Source organism: Schistosoma mansoni, assembly GCF_000237925.1.
Source record: "Schistosoma mansoni, WGS project CABG00000000 data, chromosome W unplaced supercontig 0115, strain Puerto Rico, whole genome shotgun sequence".
Lineage (NCBI taxonomy): Eukaryota > Metazoa > Platyhelminthes > Trematoda > Strigeidida > Schistosomatidae > Schistosoma > Schistosoma mansoni.
The window spans coordinates 335,589-359,006 of record NW_017386021.1 but is presented as its reverse complement, the minus strand read 5'-3'; the positions used below and the strand labels follow the sequence as shown (position 1 = coordinate 359,006).

General features: G+C 32.4%; 1 protein-coding gene and 1 non-coding gene across 2 annotated transcripts in view; both read right to left on the bottom strand.

The window, feature by feature from the left end:
* Nucleotides 1-10,255: 10,255 nt before the first annotated feature.
* Smp_tRNA_00534_Gln_TTG.1.1 lies at nt 10,256-10,321 on the bottom strand. The gene has a single exon. It is a non-coding gene (tRNA).
* A 5,622-nt stretch (nt 10,322-15,943) lies between these two features.
* Nucleotides 15,944-23,418, bottom strand: part of Smp_137490 (PDZ domain protein, putative) — a gene marked incomplete at both ends in the record, with an annotated part of 25,281 nt that continues 17,806 nt past the window's right edge. Inside the window, 2 exon segments of the mRNA XM_018790982.1 lie at nt 15,944-16,213; nt 16,218-16,238. Of these exon segments, the coding sequence (XP_018645774.1) occupies nt 15,944-16,213; nt 16,218-16,238 (291 nt within the window).

Below are 23,418 nucleotides of genomic sequence, written 5' to 3'. Positions count from 1 at the left end.
ATTTTTTCCCAAGCGATGATTGGAATCAATTTGTTTAATAGGAAAATTAGATTTCACCTAATTGAACACACTGATTATTCGGAATAGCTTGTTCAGTACTCAATTTGACGATAATATACAGAAAAAATAGCCAATGTGATGAATGACATATGAGTTATTTAAAAAAAAAACCCACCTCATGGAATATCAGAAGAAAGCGATTCGTACCCAAGTTAGCTGTATTTGATGTTTTGTTCTTAATTCACACTTTACAAGAATTTAGAAGATAGTATTATTATACATTCCAATGAATAAAGAACAAAATACAGGGATGAAGAAATTTATTCTAGAATTGTTTCATGAAAAGAATGTCAATCAAATAATTATAACACAAATAACAGTGTTAAAAATAATATCAGAACCAATGGGAGGCAAAGTCCGACTCACACGTCCTCGTCGTGCCTCCTGGATCATGGGAATGTTTCCATGAATTAACGTGAGCAGTATCCCGGGTGGTGGGGATCGGTCTAATCAACCACTCTACTAATACCTGAGAACAATTACGAATGCTACACAGAGTCATTGCATAATTATTGAGGGTTCAAAAGAGTGGTAAAAACATGAGTCTGCTCAAACAAAAACAAAAAGAGAAAAAAATGGGTTGTGAGTGTTATGTAATGGTTCTGCGTATGCAGTGCAGAAACAGCTATCCCGCCGCGGTAGTTGTGCCGTACTTCGATATAGCACTCTTCTCCAGAAAGGCCTATTAGGCTTCACAATTCTATATGACTGGAAGGGGCATCAGAACCAATAATAAATTGTTAAAAAAAGACATTACTTGATGTGTTACTAATAGATGTATTGTGAAGGTTCAAAAACAATTTACAATTGCTTAATCACAAAATGATACTCTCATCTACAATATTTATGTCTATACGCTTCACAGTTGTATGTCCAGATAGTACAGAGAAATGAAACAGTTAAAGTTTAGGCAAAACGATCAGTGTACTCATAAGGAAAGAGTGAGTTTAGAAGCATGGTTTATCGTGAATTCTGAACAATGAAAAGTGTATTAGCAACAGGAAAATAACTCCAAGTTTTAAACAGACTATTTAACAATCAGTAATCATAGCTTCACAAATTGGATAAAATTTAGATAATATCGAAAATTACTTGCAAATTATGCTTTTCTTAACCATATGTCCAACGTCCAGTTACGGAAAATAAAAAAATGTAGCGACAACAATGATTCAATTATATTTTACCTCCAGGTCATCAATAGTTGTCCAACTTAGATCAGTTCGTAATCTCAGTGAAATTCAACATTCTCCACAACCCTATACTGAAAATAATGTTTATATTCTTTTATGTAAAATAAAACTGTATATTCTTCTTCTTATTGATTTGGGATGTTTTAGAAAAATCAATCACTCCGATTGAATTTCATCTCTAAGATAAATCCATCTATGAAAATATGTTTTTAGACGAATTGCTAAGTAGATTGTTATTTTTAGTATATATGTATTGAACGAGGACTCAGGTGGGGAAGACCAATTTATTGTTCAACGCAAAATTACAGAGTGCTTCCGTAAAATACGAATACCATACATTGAAACACATCATTTGCACATCTTCATTGAATAGTCCACGAATCTTTCAATTCGTATCAATCTTCTTCTGACATGCATTCCACTTCTGACTGGTGCTAAGTGTTAATCATACTTGTCGATATAAGTAGTGTACAGTACATATATGTATATGTTGAATTGAAATGAATTGAAATAGTAGATTTTTCTAATGTTAGAAACTATCAAAGTCATAAGTTGATTTATATATAAGATAAAAAAAGAAAACAACTAATGTTCAAATTTCAATATCCAAAATGAACTAAAACAATAGAATGGAGTGAGAAAATTAAACATTCTATCATAACTACTTGCTAACAACTTAGACATATGAATAGATATAACTGTCAACAAACTAGAAAAACTACAATGACTAATGGTAAGTTTATTAAAACGTGTAAATAAATTTATGGTAATATTATGTGTAAAATTATTTTTAAATTTTCCCAATAAGGACAATAAAACTGAATAACTCATTTGTTTATAAGCAAAGATGGGTAGTGGCTAACAGTGGAATCCAGGACGCGTGTTTCGTCCTATTTGGGACTCGTCAGCTGAATGTTCCTGCATCTCAGAGTTGATGTTCACTCTGGGACTCGAACCCAGTACCTTTCGCTGACTGACCAGTCGCAATCCTAAACATGAATGGGAAGATACAAACAAACAATACTAAGTAAATTTAAACCTGTTTGTTTGTTTTTATTCTCTGTTGTAATAATGAAAGACTAAACGAGAAGCAACGAAAGAAACAGTGTATGCCACAGTAGAGAAAAAAGATAATAAAGTAGCTGGGAAAATTGACTGTAGATTAAACACCATAGTATAAATATGTATCCAACCGCCAAGTTGATCTCTCTGTATCGAATGAAATAGTCAAGCATAGAGGAATTCCTCTTTATGTTATCTTCAACTGTATCTACAAGTTTAAAGATGTGTGCCATAGCATATATATTGAAAGAATGAGAAAAACTGTATGAAGTTTCTGAAGATTCTTGAATTTTATTAAAAAAGAGTAAGTTTCTATATAGAATACATGAAATAAGACTAACAATGGAATCCAAGACGCACGTTTTGTTCTATTTGGGGCTCGTCAGGTTGATGCATTTGTATCCTCCGCTAGCTACATTCTATCTATTCTATATAAACTTGTGTCATAATGGCCTTATTAAGGCAATCCACACAGAATGTAAACATTATCAACAATGAGATAATAAAAACCATCGCAAATCGAAATGAGAACGGACGTTAATTTTGGTAACGTAAAAAAAAATAAGACTTTTTTAAAAATTATTTTTATTTAGACTTTTCCCATTTTAGTAGTTCTGTTTTCTGTCCTTATTATTGTTTAGATTACTGATAAGCAGTAATATTGCTAATGTTATTATTGTCATCACTGTTACTAATAGTAAAAGTAACATTAGCATACATTTTCCTATGTTTCTGTTGTAATCTGTCATTTAAAAATGTTTATGTATGCAGATGACGTTAATATATATATATATATATATATATATATATATATATATATATATATATATAGTTAGGCTATTGTAAAATTTTAAAGAAGTAAAAATTAATAAACGTAAATGGATGGTGGTTAGCAGTGGAATTCAGGTCTCTAACCTAGCAATTGATCAGCACAGTATGCGCATACGCCAATATGAGATTGATCAATCGTTGTACTAAACGTCAATGGAAAGATTCAAAACAAGCAATATGAAAATGAGATCTAATAAGTTTCAAATGCAAATAGAAAGTGAAATTCGCCCGAAAATAAAATGAAAATACAATTTAAAATAAAAATCCATCTTAAAGTAATGATAACTGAATAAAATTTTTTGGAAATAAACAGTTGTTTTCTGCTAGTTTTGAAATTCTCAACAGAGATCAACTACTTCCCCAGTTGAAATCAAGCCTCCTTGAGAACCAGCACAATGAACTTAGACCACCAAGCTGACATCATGATTTCTTAAAAAAGCACCACAAGTAGAAATTCATAATTTGTACACAGTTATGGTATATATACTACAACTTGGATCACAGTTTAATAAATAATTCATGGTGATTTATGAATGGAAGAACATTTACCAACTGGCCGGATGTCATTAGCAACAGCCTACTGTAAGAGAGGACAAACCAGCTTCCAGCTGAATAGGAAATTAAGAAAAGACGCTGAAAGTGGATAGGATATATATTGAGGAAATCACCAAACTACATCACGAGGCAAGTTAGCGAACTTGAAATCCTGAAGGGAAGCGGAAAAGAGGAAGGCCAAAGAACACGTTACGTCGAGAAATAGCAGATATGAAGAGGATGAATAGCGACTGGAAAGCACTGGAAAGGATTACCTAGAATAGGGTTGGATTGAGAGTGCTGGTGGGCGGACTATGCTCCTCTGCCAAAGGGTAACAGGTGTAAGTAAGTAGAACACCTACCAACAATTAACAATTCAAACCATAGCCTCAGAGCAATATAAAAATATGAATATTTAACAAATACAAAGCAAAAATATGTGATGATCCCGCTCACATTAGTTGTAGAGGTTAAAACGTTTCTGATTATTAGACCTGGCTTAACAATATTTGCCTATGGCACTTAGTATGACAATAAGGCTGTCAAAAGTACTAGTAACATCTAATTACACCCATGAACCCAATTGTTTTCGCATAGCCAGTAATTTCAGGGTTTTGTCAGTGCATCTCAAGATTTTACCCACCCACTATTCTTCTTGACAAAGTTAAATTTGAATTCTGACTTCCTTACAAAATAACTAAAATAAGATATTGTTATTTAGAGTTATAAAGGAGGTCGTGCCGCAAACCGTGTAGTTAATGTTACATATAATTTATTTCAGTAAAGCATATTACTACTATATACAAAACTTAGTTACTCATTGTGATATTCCCAGTAAACTCCGTTAATCTGATATCTGTTGAATTGCTTATAGAATTGGTTGTATTTTCTTCTTGTTATTACTATAGAAAGTGTTAGCCATGATAAGAAAACTAGAGATCAACCTTTAACTCACTTTTGATAACAGTTTAAAAGAATATAGTCTTACCAAGACATACATACCGATTTCATGAGTAATCACTTGGTTTTTTTAACAAAGCTAGATAAGATGGAACTTATCTGTACAAATCCATATGCTGATAATTGTTACTCATTCAGCAATGATTTATTCTTTTGTAGTAGTTCTCCAAACACCGATGAGAAGCTAAGACCAATGGAGTTCAAACATGTCAGATGCCAGGTGGTTACCCATCAAAAACAATGGAAGATAGTTGAACAGTCTTGAGAATTGACTGAAAGTAAACATGTATACCACTGTATCCACGACCAGTTTTATTAAGCTTAAACGTCCTCAGCCAGACCTGAAGGCCATGGGTTTACTATATGATAATCAAAAGCTATTTACTAACAGAAAACATTGAATTTTAAACATTTTTACAAATTTCAAGTTGAGCATTTTATTAAATCCACTTTTTTGTTTGTTTCTGGGTGTTTGTTTTTTTTTGGGCATCAAAATGTCAAAGATAGTAATTCGTGTGGGAAATATTCCATGTTTTCTTTTTCTCCAGAAAAAAATCAATATGGAGAAAAATTTAAAATTTGTGATTTTGAATTTGTCAAAATAGATCACTGGGGGGGGGTGGACAACAATTTTTCTAATATGTGAACTACATTAGAAGGTAAGATAATATGCTTTTGAAATTTTTAATTATCTTTAACATATTTGATAATCTTTTGACAAACTTCAATATTTAATCGGTTTCATATATTGTTAAAGATGGGTTGATAAAAGATTATCCTTATTTAGCAAGCCTTTCTGGTTAAAATTAATAAATTCTCATGAAGCTTTATCAAACAAAAATGATCCGCTTCTTCATTAAGTAGATTTGTAGTGTATTTAAACTTCACAAAGGGTATCAATACCTTGAAGACTTCAGATAATCCATAACGACTTGTTCCTTCTAGCACCAAGTCAGTTTTTAAGGGTTCCTGAAGACTGCTTCCAACTACCTAGCACTTGAATTTAGTGGATAAACTATTGAGTTATGCAGATTAATAGTCATATAAATATGCGGTCGATATAATCCAGACAAATTTAATGACTGGATATCCATCATCATTGTCAATGCACAACGATCAATCAGTATAGAAATCTAAGGCCTACGGTAGGTAAAATATTGTTTGAGTAGTTTTTTGCTAGCATTTTTAATTGTTACCGTGAACGAATGGAGTTTGAATCGTTTCGATGGTCAAAGTTCCTTCATGATTCTAAACACATCCTGTTGGTAATTACAGGCTGGAACAAAAGTTGGTTGAGGACCGTGTTAGTGAATAATCAACTAACATCAAAATTAATGTTTAATAACTAAACAATAATAATCCGATTTACCATATAATTTGTAGAGAGCTGAACAAAGAATGAACTCAGTTATTTTGTTAAAATCATTAATCTGTATATTGACTCAGTCTATTTAATGGAAATAAACCAAACCATAAGTACATTAAAGACACTAATGAATAAATGTATCATATTGAGCAAATTCTAATAAGAACAGTTTTACAAAAATCAAAATCATTAAAGAATATGGTATAATTACATTATTAACACGACGGAATGATCTTAGTAACAGATTTTCATCGAAAACCCAGAAGCATTAGATAGCTATTTAGTTCTAGTATGGAACTACCCAGAAATGCATATCAACGACGCCGCCACCAGGGATCAAACCCAGGACTTTCAGTTTAACACGCGAACGTTTAACCTTTAAACTGTTGAACTATCATTTGACAGTTTGCGTGTTTAACCTGAATCAATTTTATAAAATCCCTCAATCACCATTTAATGTACTTAGTAGTAAAGACAGTTCTAAATAGGTATTCGGTTGACATCAATACATGAATAAAAGTAACTTTTAAATGAAGAATCTTGATTTATTTTATGCAGTTAATTCTCTTCAGAAATAAAAACAAAACAATGACGACAGTGATGATAGAATATAATGAATTGATTGTGTATAATGGCTTCTTTTTTCAGTTAAACAAAAGATAATCATTACTAAAAAAGGATTTTGTGGAGATTTTAGTAATTTTATATAGTTGAAATCATGAGGTATCATGAGATATCAACTCACTGAAAACATTGGTGAATGGTTACTCAACTTCGTGGATTTGTCAAAGTTATACATTAACACCGTTGAATGTCGGCTCAGTGGTCTAGTGGTTAACGCTCTGGCGCGAGACTGATGGGTCCTGGGTTCGAAACTCGTGAGGCGGCATCGTGGATGCGCACTGCTGAGGAGTCCCACAACAGGACGATTTGGCCGTCCAGTGATTGCAGGTTTTCCTTGGTGGTCTAGCTTCAATTGACTCATGATTTCAACAATATATAAAAAAATGTTACCAAAGTATTAACTAAATTCATTATTGGACAATTTAGTTTTCATAACTTTCAAATTATATCTTTGCCATGATTTAAAATAACCAAACTAAAAAACTTGTATAAGTGACTGTAGAGAAGTCAATGAAATACGTTGAATTTATTGTATATTCTGAAGATGTATGACTGTTTTTCTTTACTTTTTTTAAATTTTCACAGTTTTATTGTCATAGTTGTTTTTGAGTAAACGAAAACTGTATCTTGTTTTATATAAGAACTTTCGTCTATATTAGAGAGAATAGTTTCACAGTATTTGAGCGCCGAGTTGATGTAAGACATAAAATAGGAAGAATAATATATTTGTAAAATCTCAGCGAATGAATTTGGCGTAAATCCAACGTTTCACCTGGCAATCTGGTCCAAGCTTTTGTTTTTTTTTGATATAATTATATGTCATCAACACTATAATATTGTAATAGATTAACTGGAAACGATTCATTAGTAAAGTATTTTGTATTTATTTCAGGTAGTGGTTTCACTTCAAGTTACAGAAATTAAAGTTAATTGCAAACTAGTCAGTTATTTTAGCTAGTTTTTCATGAATGTTTATTCACATTTTCCTAAATATAGACAATTTGAAGATGATTAAAAGTAATCCTTGTCATTCTGGTGCCATATTAGAGTTTAGGAAAAAATCGTTAAAAAAAGAACTGTAATATAATATGATAGTTAAGACTAAATATAGAAGCATAAATCATAATAAGTTTATACTTGAAAAACTAATCATAACTAGTCCTATTCCTAATACATTGTCTTCCAATTGCTTTCTTTTTTTAAATTCATTCAGTATTGTTTGTTTGAATCTTCCCATCGATTTGTTAGGACTGCAACTGGTCAGTCTCTAATTGGCATATGTGCATACTGTGCATATTGCCTCAATATAGCCTTAATTCACAAGCACTATAAACAGAGATGGATAGCTTAGTGAATAACGCGATGGCGTTTGGAGCGAGGGTACTGGGTTCGAGTCCCAGAGTGAACATCAACTCTGAGATGCAGGTACATCCAGTTGACGAGTCCCAAATAGGAAGAAACGCGCGTCCTGGATTCCACTGCTAGCCACTATCCATCTCTGCTTTCTTTTTTTTGTTTCGGGGAAGAAAAAGGAAACTATTTTTCTCGTATAACTAAACGATGTTAAGAGACATTATTTCTCATTGCATTCACCTTTCTCTCTCTCTTTCGATAAGCGCTTTATTATGTATAAGATGTTAGAATAAAACATTAGGCTAATGAGAATGTTTGTTTCAGGTTTCCAATATAATCACAATAATTATATTCCCTGGAGGATTTAGCAAATTAAAACAAAAGAAGATAATTTTAGTGTTATGAAACATTTTATAAGAAGAATATTAATTATGAAAATATACAATGTATTTGTATCTAGGGACTCAGTTTATCAGTTTTTAGGTATTTTCTTAAATAAAAGACAAAAAGCATTTACTATTGTTTGTATCTCATCAAAGTCATTATATTGTATTGCATAAGATAGATTAAATACATTGACATATTACTGGATTACTTGTCAACTCCTAGAACTATAGACATGAATTTTCCTTCTAAAATGAAAAAAAACGAAACTGAATAGTAAATTTGATGAGTGTTATTTGGACTTCCTTAGAATATCCTCGGGAGTCAAGACAAAATATTGAAAATACTTTGAGTAATTAGTGTTCTTTGGTAATTTTTTAGGGAGTTATCTCGTAAACATTTCATTATGTTTTGTCACATCTGCTTGGATAATTATCAGTTTTTAGGATATATTCTTAGAGCTTCTAAAATAACAACGTTATCTACAAACTTATCAATGTATAGTAAGCTTATTTAGTATATTTTAAATTCAGTTACCCGTTCAGAGTTAGGGTACTAGAGAGTTTCACGACATGGGAAGTAGCTGGGAAGTCAGAATTTATTGCATACAACTATAACCTACATAAATTACGATTTGAAAAGAAACATAGGTCTGTATTTAACTGGAAAGTAAATAGTTAGGTTCTAAAAGACACATCTTTCAGTTGGTTGGTTTGTGTACATCCTAATTGAAATATACAGTTCCTAAGGACACTTTTATATGAATTCATAGTGCAAAAAATTAGTGTTCATGGTTTCGTGGCTTCAATGATTTACCGATCAATATTTTCTTCATTTGCTATCTAAAGCTTATTATTAGCAATAGCAGTTGTAAAATAAATACCATAACGATTATTCACTGTGTCCTCATCGACCTTAAATATAGTTTTTGTAAGTAATACGAAATAGATTGAGCAAATGTCTTGGGAATCGAATCTACGCTTTTTTGATTAGCTACGATGATTACCAACAGTTTAAACATGAAAGTAAACGTGTATGAAAATAAATTTAAACAATCAATTTAATAGTTGAAGCTAGACCACCATGGAAAACCTGGAAGCACTGGACGGCCGTTTCGTCCAATTAAGGGACTCCTCAGTAGTGCGCATCCACGATCCCACCTCGTGAGATTTGAACCCAGGACCTACCAGTCTCCCGCCAGAGTGCTTAACCACTAGACCACTGAGCCGTCATCCCATGGTGTTAATGTCTAACTCCAACCAATCCACGAAGTTGAGCAACCGTTCACCAATTGTCTTCAGTGAGTTGATATCTCACAACAGACCTGATTGAACTCCACGATCCTGCCTCATGATTTCAACTATGAAAATACTGAAATCCCCACAAAACCCCTTCTGATTACATTCATTCTAATTTTAATTCACAAACGAAAACAAAATTAGAAATTATCAAACGTCTAAAATATTTATTGGTGTTTACAATTTACTATCTATTAGTGTTAAATATTGTAATTGTTTCATGGAATTATGACACCAGAAGTTTTTATTAAAAGTATTTCTGAGATTCAGTATCTCAATCTTTTGTATAAAGATATTTTATATCGATAGTAAACATGAACTGAAGGATTTGTTGAATGATATAAATGATATTATATTTAATCGTAGTTAACTGGATTTGATTGGTTCGAAGCAATGTTGCTTACTTATTAGTAAGACCTATTTCCATCATTCGGACGTACATTAACCAGTATTACAATTAGAGATTGTGAGGATGACCCACGGGTATGTTCGAGGAGGCTCCAAGAAGCTCAGAAAGAGCTGAAGATATTCCATACAGTCATCTTTTGGAAGGATATTCCAGAATCTCTACGTGTAGCTTCCCTATTGGACAAATGCTAAAAACCACTGTAAGTGGATTGGATGACTATAATGATTTCGTTTTTAGTAAAAGCTATAAATACCTGGGAGTTTTGTACCATATTCGACACTGTTTGGAATAAAACTACTTTCACTTATCTCCCGTCTTCTCATTTGCAACTTGGAGGGTTCTAGCGAGCGAAAGCTCGAGTAGTATATTTAGAATCTAACATCTAGACATAACAGGGATGTTATTAACAAGTCATTCAGTACAAGAATAACTTCCAGTGGAACTAAAATGATTATACTAATTCGTCACGCGTTTCGTCCTATTTGGGACTCGTCAACTGGATGTACCTACATCTCAGAGATGATGTTCACTCTGGGACTCGAACCCAGTACCCTCGCTTCAAACGCCATCGCGTTATCCACTCAGCTACTGAGTCCTGATAGCCACTTGCTTGTGCAATGGGGTGAAGTTTGAATTCACTTAGTATTGTTTGTTTGAGATGCAGGTACATTCAGCTGACGAGTCCCAAATGGGACGAAACGAGCATCCTGGATTCCACTGCTAGCCACTACCCATCTTTGCTTACAATGCCTGTGAATTAAGGCAATATCGAGGCAATACTCACAGTATGCACATATGCCAATAAGAGACTGATCAATTGCATTCTTAAGCATCAATCGGAAGATTCAAACAAACAATACTAATTTGAACTCTTTTTCGATACTATCTAATTGAAGGTGTTTAAGTAACTGGTGAGTATCACCGATGCTCAATGTATGATGCTTTTCCGTAGTAAAATACTAGTTGGATATGCTCACACTTTGATCAGATCATGTCCGACATTAAGTGAATACTATGTAAGAAAACTATACGTATAAGTTTGAAGATTAACATATTATGATGATCATTTTCTAGCAACCTATAACGTTACTACATTTTTGTAGTAATTAATATCAAAATAATTTTAAAAATAATCACTACGAATAAAACATAATAAACTTTACAAATCACAGAAGAGTGATTTTCACTTAATTACTTACTATGACAACAGATTGTATGAAATATACGCCTATATTTCAATCATTTTTATTCACGTTTAAGATAAATAATTATAAGCTTACAAACTTCCTTATTTGAATGTATTTCAATGAAAAGGCGTTTACCCATCATAAGTATACTGAGCGTTTTTTCGAATTATTCTTACCATTTCTTTAATATCGGAGTGAGGATTTGTGGAGATTGTAGTAATTTTAATAGTTGAATTCAAGAGTCCATGTAAATTAGACTATCATTGAAATCCTGAGAACATTGGACGTCCTATTTGCCCTAGTATGTGACTTCTCAGCCGTGTGCATCCACGATCTCTCATGAGGGACCAAAACCGAGGACCTTTGGTCTCACGCGCGAGCGCTTAATGCCTAGACCACTGAGCCGGCATCCAACTGTGTTATTGTCTAACTTCAATCGATTCATGATCTTGCACAACCCTTCATCCATTGTCTGAAGTGGATAGCTGTCTCCAATCCGTGCCGGAAGGATTAAAATTTTTCCATTTTCATGATACGGTAAATCATATTCAAACTGAACTTCAGTGAGAACAAAATTTTAGTACATCTTATTAGAATTTGATTAAATCGTAAGTGATTGTAAACTTTAACAAAATAAAATTTGCTCATAAGTATTCATGATTACAGATTTTAATCACACTGAAAAACTTGTTATATAAATTATTTAACAGTGTTTATGGAATATTAGCAATACCATTAGGTGTAAATGAATAGAACAGATGACTTTGGATAAACGCAATATTTACTCTTTCTTAATAGTACAATTAAATTGTAAGCATTAGTGATTATGAATGATAGTTGTTGTGAATTTAAGTTATACCTTTACAATACTTAGAACCTGCTGGCATATAAGTAATCTTAACTGACTATCAATTTATAAAACCGTCAAATTTCCTCACAAGTGAGCTGGTTGGTTATACTAACCATGGTTTCTTATAAAGAATGCACGAAATCCACTTTAAAATTTATTATTGATGAGCGCACATGATAATCATTTACTTATACAGTGCTTTGATAGTTTTTGTATATATTCATAATGTGACTTTAGCTGCATTTCGACTTAATGGTCATTAAATATTATTCCTGCAGTTGCATCCTAAATCTTTTGGTTTCATCTCACGTGAGATTATGGGTTCATAGTATTAAGTAATTGTAAATTAGGAGGAGTAAGCTGTATAATGCAATTGAATTTTTCAGTTATTACACTAATTTCAATCAAACTTAATAAGCACTTCTTTCAAAATGTTTCCTGTGTCTTGGTGATGAATCTCGTGCTTAGTATGCACTCGGTTGTCGTTTGTATGTGGATGATATCTAAGTATTTTCAATTTATTTCACATATTTATAATACCTTGTCACAAATGAAGCTTACTGCAAGTATACTGATTATATCGAAAAACTATAATAAGCTATGAAAATTTTGTATATTCACCGTTAGATAGTTGTTAGAAGTCGAATTCAGAGAGCACGTTTCGTCCTATTTGAGACTCTTCACCCGGATGTATCTGTAGTTCAGTGTTTCTGTTCATTACTCTCGAGGTGCTCAGATGTCAGCAGCGATTGACCAGTCGCAGTCCTTAAGGCGAACAACGGAAAGATGTGAAACTATACAGATGAACAAGTCTTTTATTCCTACGTTTTTTAAAGTGATATGCTAGTCAATACTTTGTTTTCTCTTGATCAAGTGATAATTCCTTTAATGCATCATGTCACCTATAGAATAGGATCCAACTTAAAGAATAGCGTTTTACTGGTAGAATAATTTCTTGTCGTTTTGCAGATTTTGCATTTGGTATATGCAATTGAAATGTAGATTGACTTTGCTCGAACAAACGTATAGACAGTTTTGGTCATATTTAAAAACAATGGCGTGCAGGTCAACAAGGTCAGGACCAAGATAAACGAGTAATACCATGAATCCAAGTTAACTATTCTTATCGTATCGAACTTAAGACAGAATCTGAAGATCCTGGAAGCAATATATCGAGGATCATAGATACCCATTATTAAGGGGTTACTAAGTAAAATAAAGGTGTTGCCAAAGGCTTCCTAATTAATAAAATTCCTCTTTGATGTAATTTACATTAAAACTGATTGATATTCATTAACATTGGTACCTATTTTGTTAAAATTTATCATTATTAACTGATGTTCTAAATGATACCTAGCACATCTTAAATTCCAAATGTTATATAAATGTCAACATTCGACATGTCAAAATTTTGACATTGAAATCTTCTGAATGAATGTAATTCAGTGTGCTTTTTTGGCTATTTACATGTTTATTTGCACGATTAAATGGAAGTCATAGTATTTTCAATAGATATATAAACAAAATTCACTGCTAACAAAAATTGAAACTCTAAGCCATGTTCTCTATTGTGTGTAAAATTTGCATTTGAAATAATCTCAGGGATCGAAATTTGAATAATTACATTTCGTCTAGTAATCTCGTCTGGACGTGTTCAGTATCATAATCGGAATCATCAAAGAATATATAACTCTTTAAAAGCATATCCACACTGAAATTATTCATATCCTGATGTTGATTTTGTTAATTAGGAAAGTATGAGCTAGTAAGAAGTAAATGATGTGAAAAAGAGTGAATGTATGAATCATTATCATTTCATGAATAAATTGTTTACTACAAAGAAAAATCTAGGGGCAGCAGTAATATACCTATCTAAACAGCAAATCATAATAATTACCTGGAACTCATCTCAATTTCCACACTATGTAATTTTTAGTGGCCCGAAATCTGACTCCAATCGGATCATATGAATGATTGTTATTAAGTGATAGCTATTCTAATCAGACTTGTCCGCAATCCTCATATACAATTATCGGCTTAAATCGCGTTGGTGAATAACGGAATTAAATACGTGAAATACGAGAATGAATTTCGAATACGTATATTTCATTCAATCGTTGATCTGATCAGACAATAGATCGGAGAAACGAAGCAAAACTAGAGCGCGGTGGAGAAGGCATGTAAGCCAATTCGATTTAATCAAGCGTGAATCGATATTTATCGCCAGATAAACATTAGTTACAGACATATAATGAGTAAGATAGGAAATGTGCACACATACACTCACATAAAAACAGTCAAGGTTGATAAGCGAATAATTAACTAAGTCAAAGTATGACTCAAGAAGAATGAATAAATCGGCCTGTCCGGAAGGTAGAATAAGCTGAGTGGGCTTGACATAGTAACCGATACTAAAAATTAAACAATGAAACAATAAAACAATTGAAAAAACACTAACTGGAAATTTTTGAGAACTACACTTGGCTCATTTCATTAATTCACCGAAAAAATACTGCAATGAAAGGACAAATGATCCATATATTTTCTTCAAGTGGAATAATTTTAAATTAATTACAAATTGATATAAGTATTAGTTTTGATCATTGAAAAAAGGATAATGAGAATTTGATGTTTGAACAACCTTGAAAAATGGCGAAATTTGAAAAACAAAATCGATACACTGAATACATTGAGTTATTTCGTGATGACATTTTAAAAAAGCTAATCAGGGTGATCTAGAAGTCATTGATAATTTAGTTTCCCTTTTTCCGATTTATGTTTTTATGAATTAACATTTTAGAATACATTAATATTGAACTAATAGTTGAACAATGATGTTCTAGGCTTACAATGTCCGTTGATAATGATTTCAGTCTCATAATTCGTTTAAAAATGGATAAACATATCATGTTCTTCTTACCGGCCTGAATCAGGGGGGAATTTATTCCAGTTCTGATAAGTCATTTATCAGCATATATATAGAATATATATATAATCACCGGAGTCTGATATAATTTTCAGTTTGAGTTTATTCTTAAAATTTGAGTAGAATATTGAGTTGAACATAGCTTATTGACTTTAAATTCGAACGATATAGATGTTCACTACTGCTCAGTTCACAACAGCTCACACAGTTGTTCGAAAATATTATAAGATAGAAACAAATATTTAATTATAAACTATTAGTTTATGTTCCCGTTAATAGCTAACCTTTTTTTGTTATTCAAGTCCCTTATGGGTTTTTCTTCGGAGTCCGATCTTATCTGATTAAATGTAACTAGCAAGAGATCTTAAATGTAGATTCTATATTAATTGTAACTCGTTAAAAGAGGTTTTTTTACACTTAAGGAATGGCAACCAGGATTAAGGATTGATCAAAATTAACATTGATTATTACTCGAAGATTAATCAGTTTGAATAATTCAGTCTTAGATTGGATAGGTCGTGAGAGTGTTGATAACCGAAGCACCAACTAGATATGTCAAACTGTTTTGTCCTACATCAAGGCTTTTGGCAGTGTGAAAAGAATAAATAATAATCAAATATGATTGAAAGCAGGTTTGAAATTCAATCACAGATGGTATCTATAATCATTATTATGATATCACAGAATGTAAATTATAGGCATCTCTATGTAAAGTTGATACACAGATAAGTAGAATTTAGCTTCTTGAAATGAAACAATACAAAATTGTTTCTCCCATAAAGTCACAAAACCTGTGTACTAAACTTTTCCCCGTGAATTTGTCAATATTACAAAAGCAATTTTTAAGAAGAATTTTATTGGACACATTGTTTCTTTATTTTAATTAAAAAAAAGCATATTTGTACACATTCACTGGATTTGTGGTTCATTTATGAAGCATTTTGGACAGTCAAGTGTGTAGTCACTGAAACTATTTAATATGCGTGTATGTGATTGTAGCGGAATTACATCGAACCGCGTATCATTGACTGGATAATCACATAAAACTTCATCATGATTCAGTGTGCGAACATTGGAAGTAGGAATAGTGCTATTACTGTTATCTGTATGGATATTTTGATTCAGCGTATCTTGGAAATTTAATGGTACATACTCTTTGTTTACAGTGTTATCAGAAGTTTTATTCAATGAATTTATGAAAGAAAATGATTCATCAATATCATGTTTCTGATCATAGTTAAGTTCAATAGGAGATGAGTTTAATTTCAATGTAGAACAATGAGGCATAGACAGGCTTTCTTTTATTGATACAGTTTTCAGTTGTTTATTTAATTGAGCAATATTGTTAAAACCATGAGGATGAAAAAATTCTCGAAAATGTAACATTACGAAATCTTCATCCGGTAATTCACGTAATAGTTTTGAAGCTGCTTCTTGTGTCCAACTTGTAACTATTTGATTATTTACACAGATTAATTCATCTCCTTCTTTAATTCCAGCTTCATAAGCGGCAGAATTTGGAAGTACAACATCCACATAAAGTCCCTTATTTATCATTCATAAAAAAGTAAACAAAAGTGACCATATATTTTGCAGTATAACCTTTTAATGATAAAATGAAAAGAATTTAAATAATTAAAACAAATTCAACTAAGTAGAGAATTACGTTCCTATTGTAATGTTCACTGAATAATCCATAGTTTCAGTAAAATATTTTGTTTTGAATTATAAAACTCATCCGATGTGTAACATATGACTGATCTACGAAGTAATTATGAACTACAGTAGATCACTGGAAATTCACTAGTCTAGTGTCATGAGTTGCTAAAACTAACATCCTCTAGGTTTGAAATAATTTTTTTTAAATAAGGTTACTTTAAGTAGAAACTCTTTTAGAGGAAGAAAACTAATGAACTCTGTTTATGGTTACACTACACTGAACACACTCCTATCAAAGTTATTTTTCTATATTGTTTGCCATTATGTTATTACTGTTTAGGTTAAAACTACTTGTTCATGATTTGTCAGTAGTTTATTTACAAAAGAAGTCAATCATATAAAGGGAAAATACCAAAATTAGATTGACAGAGAATAATTAAGAGATGTTTATTGTGTATAGGTGGTCTTCATAGTTTGCATAAACATATAAACATTTTTAAATGAACTGACACCAAATAATAGACAGGTAGAGGTTAGTTCTTTTAAATTATTTTATAATTTCATGTACCAACATCAAATTAGAATTAAAAATAGTATCTAATATAAACGTTAAAACTGCATTCACTCAACTGATTCAACATAATCATATGGAATAAATTGAAATGTTAAAGTTTGATTGAGACTAGAAATAGAATTGTTGACGCACATGTTTTATTCTTTTTGGAACCCGTCAACTGAAACTGCCTGTATCTCAGTGTTGATGTTCACTTCGAGATAGTTTACTCAAAATATACATATGACAATAGTGACTGGTCCAATTTTATTAAAAATATCAATAACAGGAAAAGTCAAACCAATATATATATATATCCAGTAGATCTTAAAAATCTATCCTCAGTTTCATCTGTTTAATCAATAAAACTGCATAAACACTATGAGCTTAATGAATTCTCTTAATATGCAAATAGGTATTAAAAGTGATGTTTCATTTATTTACTATGTATTCTTACCAAATCTTTTGGCTGTAAATGTGTTTGAATATCTACAAGAGTCGTAGAAAACTTAGATTTCGAAAGTGTACTGACTAATTTTAGATAAAACTAGTGATAATTGTCATATTTTCTGACAGCAAGCGATAAATCATTTAATAATAGATGTATATCTATGTGCAATTGAGTTTTATGAGACTCCACTAACTTCTAGAATAGTATTATTTGCACACGAAGACAAATGAGAGACAAGATAAACAATGTAAGGTGATTGGAGGTAATCAACAGGAAACCTTGGACATAACTTTCGGGATATTTTACTTTTTTCAGCAAGATATAATTAAAAACTTGAGTGAAATGATGTTGCATGATGGATTCGATCCCATGTCACACAGTTTCATATTCAGAGACGTTATCATCGATCTATTCCGGCCGAAATGTATCAGCAGTTGATTGTTCACTGAACAGTGTTGTGTCATATCCCGCTTGGTGCATCAAATTCTACCGGCCAGGTTGCAATGCATCTATTAGTCTTAGTAACTGGATATTGTGTGCATTATGTTGAAGTGCAAGGTCAGTGTAGGTAATCAACAGGAAACCATGCACCTAGATTTCCTACTATTTGGTACTCATTAGCAATGTATACCTGTAATTAGTCAATAAATGTATATGATTTTTCATGTCTTTCCTTTTTTCAGTATGCAATATATTACTGATCAAAACTAAATTACAGCTAGTCTGCAAAAATATGTTACTTTATTATGATATTTTCATTAGAAATAATCTAACCAGACGTAGAATGCTCAGTCACTAGCAATCAGTTTTGAGATGAATACCGGAAGTTCTAGTATTAATTTAGAATTTGCAAGATTAAATCATATTGGATGTCAAACAATTATCACACTTTACATTTTATGGTTGTCAATTTATCATCATGAAGTGACTATACTCTGAAATGTAAACTAACTGACTTGCATAGACATATGTTTGTTGCTATGATTCACATAAATACTAGCTGTGATTCTATGTAGGGTGGTGGGTGTCCATAGCTAAGGAATTTTAAACCACGATGAGACAGTGTTCAGTTGATTTTTTAGCTTTTCCAATGATATGCAAACTAATTTAAGTTCAATACAGAAATTTCAAATAATTCTGTCAATTATTACTTAGAAGAAATGACAGTTTGATATTTTGATTAAGGCAGTTCCCATTTGTATCATCACTTAGAAAGCTTTAGTAAAAAAATATCATATAAACGACTTTATCATTCAATGTATCTTGATTTAGATAACAAAAGAGTATAGAAAATGGATTGCAGTCAACTAATTAACTCGTCTGACAAAGTTTACTTGTTTCTTGAGTGTCCTTTAAATGTACGTAAATTCTATTGGGCTAATTACAAAATGCATAATCACTATAAATTTTATGATTTATCAAGAAAATTGTGAAGAAGATTGTCTAAAGATAAAAATGAAGCTACGTTGAATAACAGAGTCATTAATCTATTGACCAGATTATATCAGACGAAAATTGGCTGTTCAGCTTAAAGAAGAAAAAAAATAAAGAAAAGAATGATACGGAAGAAAAGTTTTCTTAATGAACAATTGTTTTTTAATATGAAGATTATGATAAATTATAATAACTTAATCCTATTCAATAAATTGTTATATATATTTGCACTGATAATTAATGACGAAAGATTAGATAAAATGATTCAATATAACATACTGATAGTTTTGACAAAGTTTTATAACCAGCGCTTTTGGTAATCTATTCAGTGAACAATGATTTTAAAGAAATGTTTCATTGTGAGATTTGATGATTTGAAATAAAATGCAATAAAATGTTATTTCATTATTGTTTTTTGGGAGTGCCCCCAAATGCCCTGGTATGGCCGAGAGTTGGGAGAGTTCGCTCTCCCTCTCGAAATGCTCTCACATGGCCACGCGTACATAACCTCTGCCAGGGAAGTCCTACTCACTGCATTCTCGTGGCGTGGGCGCTGTTTACGAAATTGAGAGGACGAAAAGCGAATGTCCGGCGCATTGACCGGGTTGGTGGACACGGAGGGTCCACCTAGGGGAGTTGGAAAACCCTGATTTCAAACCAATGGTGCACATGGGCTCCAGTATCCTGAGGGAACAAATGGTGTATGAATCAATAGTTGGTCACTGTCTACCATGGGACTGCATCTCCTCACGACGCTCTACTGCCTTGTGGATCAAATCTTTAGGTCAAAGGCTCCGGATGTGGCCCCCTAAAAAAACCACCTGCTTCGGTTTGGGCACCTGGGCAGTATCACAGCCCTCACACAAATCAAATGAGATCTGTGTGGCGCTTTGTGGGAGATCGCTTTTCTCATATCATTCTCTTTATTACCTTTGTTTTTCTGTTCAATTTATCGAAGTTGACTTTCTATTTTTCACATATAAATGCATTAACAAGAATATATTTGTGATCAGATCATTCAATATGTACTGTGTTAGTATATCACATTGTTCTGAAAAATCCCATTTTCGATTACACTATCATTGTTGAATATCATTCTTACAGTGTATTATTATCGAAATTTGTTGTTCATTCAATTGAGTCTGTCAAAGGTTTTCCTATTATAAATCTAGTCATGAAAAAAGCAAACTCTCTAACTAAATCTAAATCCGTGTCAGGTAGAGAATGGTATATACCTTAGACAATGGAAGATGATCGTTCACTTTCTTAGATTGGTCGAAATTAGGCATTAACACCGTTGGATGCCGACTCAGTGGTCTAGAGGTTAAGTGTTCGCGCGCGGGACCAGAGGTCCTGGGTTCGAATCTAGCTTGTATCGACTAATGATCCCAATCAAAAACGTAACGATCTCCACAACCCCACATTGATAAATCAAAATATATACAAAGCGATACGTTAAATTAAGTAGTCAGAGTATGTTCTAATGTAAGCGTCAACGCTGAGATGAAGGTAAATCCACATAGTACATCGAAATTAAAAATGGAACGCACGTCTTGCATTACTTTACTAGCCATTGTCTAACGATTTGATGAACTCAACTATTTAAAATACTGGCAGTGTATTTCATTTAACTTATATTCTGCTTACATTTCTAATACTTTTCTTCAGTAAGAGATCATATATAAAGGGTTGCGAAGATAAAAATAAAACAACACATAAAGGCGAATATTATTGATTCCAATTACATCGTCATCAGGCTTTACTCTTGTATACATGAATATTTATATGAAGATTTTTTAAATCAGTCATACCAATTTATAAGTCATTAATCACAATGAAATAGATTGTATAACTACATGTAATAGTTAAAAAGTACAAATTAGTATTAAAAAGACAGGTGTAGTAGTAAGAGTAATAGCAATAATAAGATAATAAAAGTTCTAGTCAGTAGTTCAACAAAGGAAATAAATCAAACTTGGATACATAGACTTTAAAGGAATAATCTTAAGAGTAGTAAATAGGACATTCTACGCAGTCAACCTTGAGTTGATATTTTATAGTGGACCAGTGATGTCTACTCAAACAAAGGATAGGTTACCTGAGTTTGGCTCCTCTACAAATCCAGCTGCTTTTGCTGAGAAAATTATGCTGGGCGTACTAGAAGGCAAATTAACCAACGAATGAGTGAGCTTCTCCTACCTTGGTTTGGAAAGGATCAGTCAAGGATAGTACCGAGCTCTATCCTGGTACACCTGGCTGACAGTGGGCATATGGTATAATAAACGAAATCATTTTAAGTGACCAATTGCTATTTACCAAACGGGTGCGATTCCGTCTCCTACGTATAACAGAAGTTATTGGAGTCCGAACATATAACCCTAATTTATGTTTGGATAATGTAGTAAGAAGACGAAGATTATCAGAACTCAATACATTTCGAATAATCTGATCACATATATACTTGTTAAGAACATTTATACATAAAAATAAAAGGTCAGCTAGACTAGAAATGGAGGGTAAGGGGTGACAAAGATAACAAAGAAAATAATATGAAAAACAACTTGAAGCCTCATCACGCTGGGTAATAAGCTAATATTACCAGGGTACGTTTAAGATGAGAACAAGCCGTTTTTGAATACATAAAGGGGGTTTGAATTTTCTTACGGCCTAGGCTTCAATAAACTTTAGTATACGCCGTTTTACACTATTTTACAACACCACAAAAGCCGTGTTAAGCTCAATCCCATGACCTGTTTCAACTATGTGTCTGGCAATAGAGGATGATGGATGTTTAACATCTACTCTTATGGGGTCATTTGACTCTATCTGCCTTGCAACCATAGGTACATTCACTTTTGTACTGGTTGTTTGAATCATCCCAGTAATGTTTAGAACTCCGATTGGTCAGTTTCTTATTATCATATGTTCATCCTGTGCCGATTGCTTCGATATTGCTAGTCACCTTCATCTTTGCTCATAATGCTTGTGACTTTTTTTAAAGAAATTCATATGGAGATATATGGGTTGCATTTATCACAGATTAATCTCAGTTGAAAATCGGGGAGTATCAAACAGTTGTTTCGTCAGCAATGCGCACTCAAAACCCCTGGGTACCGAATAAACGATCATAAGGTTTTGTAGTGAACGCTTAGCAATAGGGACCTGTGTGTTGAAACCCAGCTGTACAACTTCTGTTTTAATTCAGTTTTTGATACAGTGTGACAATTGTTCAGTGCCACTAGGGACACCCGTTTCATTCCTGTCAATATCTGAATCCAGTCAGTCACTACTACAATCTTGTACTAACTCACTTTTTTAGTGTATATGAAGAGATTTAGTGGCAACTGGTTTGATCCTAAGGTTGTATTCATCACAAATAAAAGTACATAATGAAGTCAAATTTCATAGGAATCTCTGAAACTGATAAATATCTTTTATTTGTAAGCATCTCTATCACTTGTGGAATAATGCTTATACACTCCTCATTTTTTAGTAATATCAACGTAAAACTTAAAATAAATTTAATAAACGTTAATAATTCATGTTTAATTATTGCATCTTACAAGTAAATAAACGAAAAGCTATAGGGAAAGAAGCTTCCAAGAATACAAAAAGTAATGTGGCTGTTAGGCTTATATGGAAACTACCTCTTTGTACAGAAATTATCAGAAGAATGAAACAAAACCTTGGTCGTGAGATATTTTTGAAGCAAAATATCCAACGATATTATATGGAGTTATGGACAACATTAAAATGCTTCAATCAAACATAAAATTTGAACGTTAATTAAGTTTGTATTTGAAGGTAAGGAAAGTTTCATTTGAGAACACATAAGAGTTATATCTGAACAGATTAGGAGATTTCTTAAAGTCGGTGAATGTAACGAAGGATCAGCAACAAAACGACAAGACAAGCTTAACTATTCGCTGCGCCTCAGCCCTGATAACTAGAGGGAGAAGATCAGATTTAGACGAGGGAAAGTATATCCTACAAACACTTCGGATGTCCAAACAAACAAGCATACAACTCAAAAGTATTTATACAGTATAAAAGTACCATGTAGAAGTGTTACAATATAGAGTAATAAAAGAGGAAACGGACCGATGACATTTAAGATCCTTCCAAGTGAGAAACACAATCTGAAGGTAAAAATGGACGTTTTCGGTGAGAAAATGAAAAATCCGAATTTCCAAAATAAAATTACAAAAATAAGACGTTCACAAAGTGATTTCTGAGGATCTAAAATCCTCAACAGAATGAAATATAATTCAAAATGTTTTGTGAACA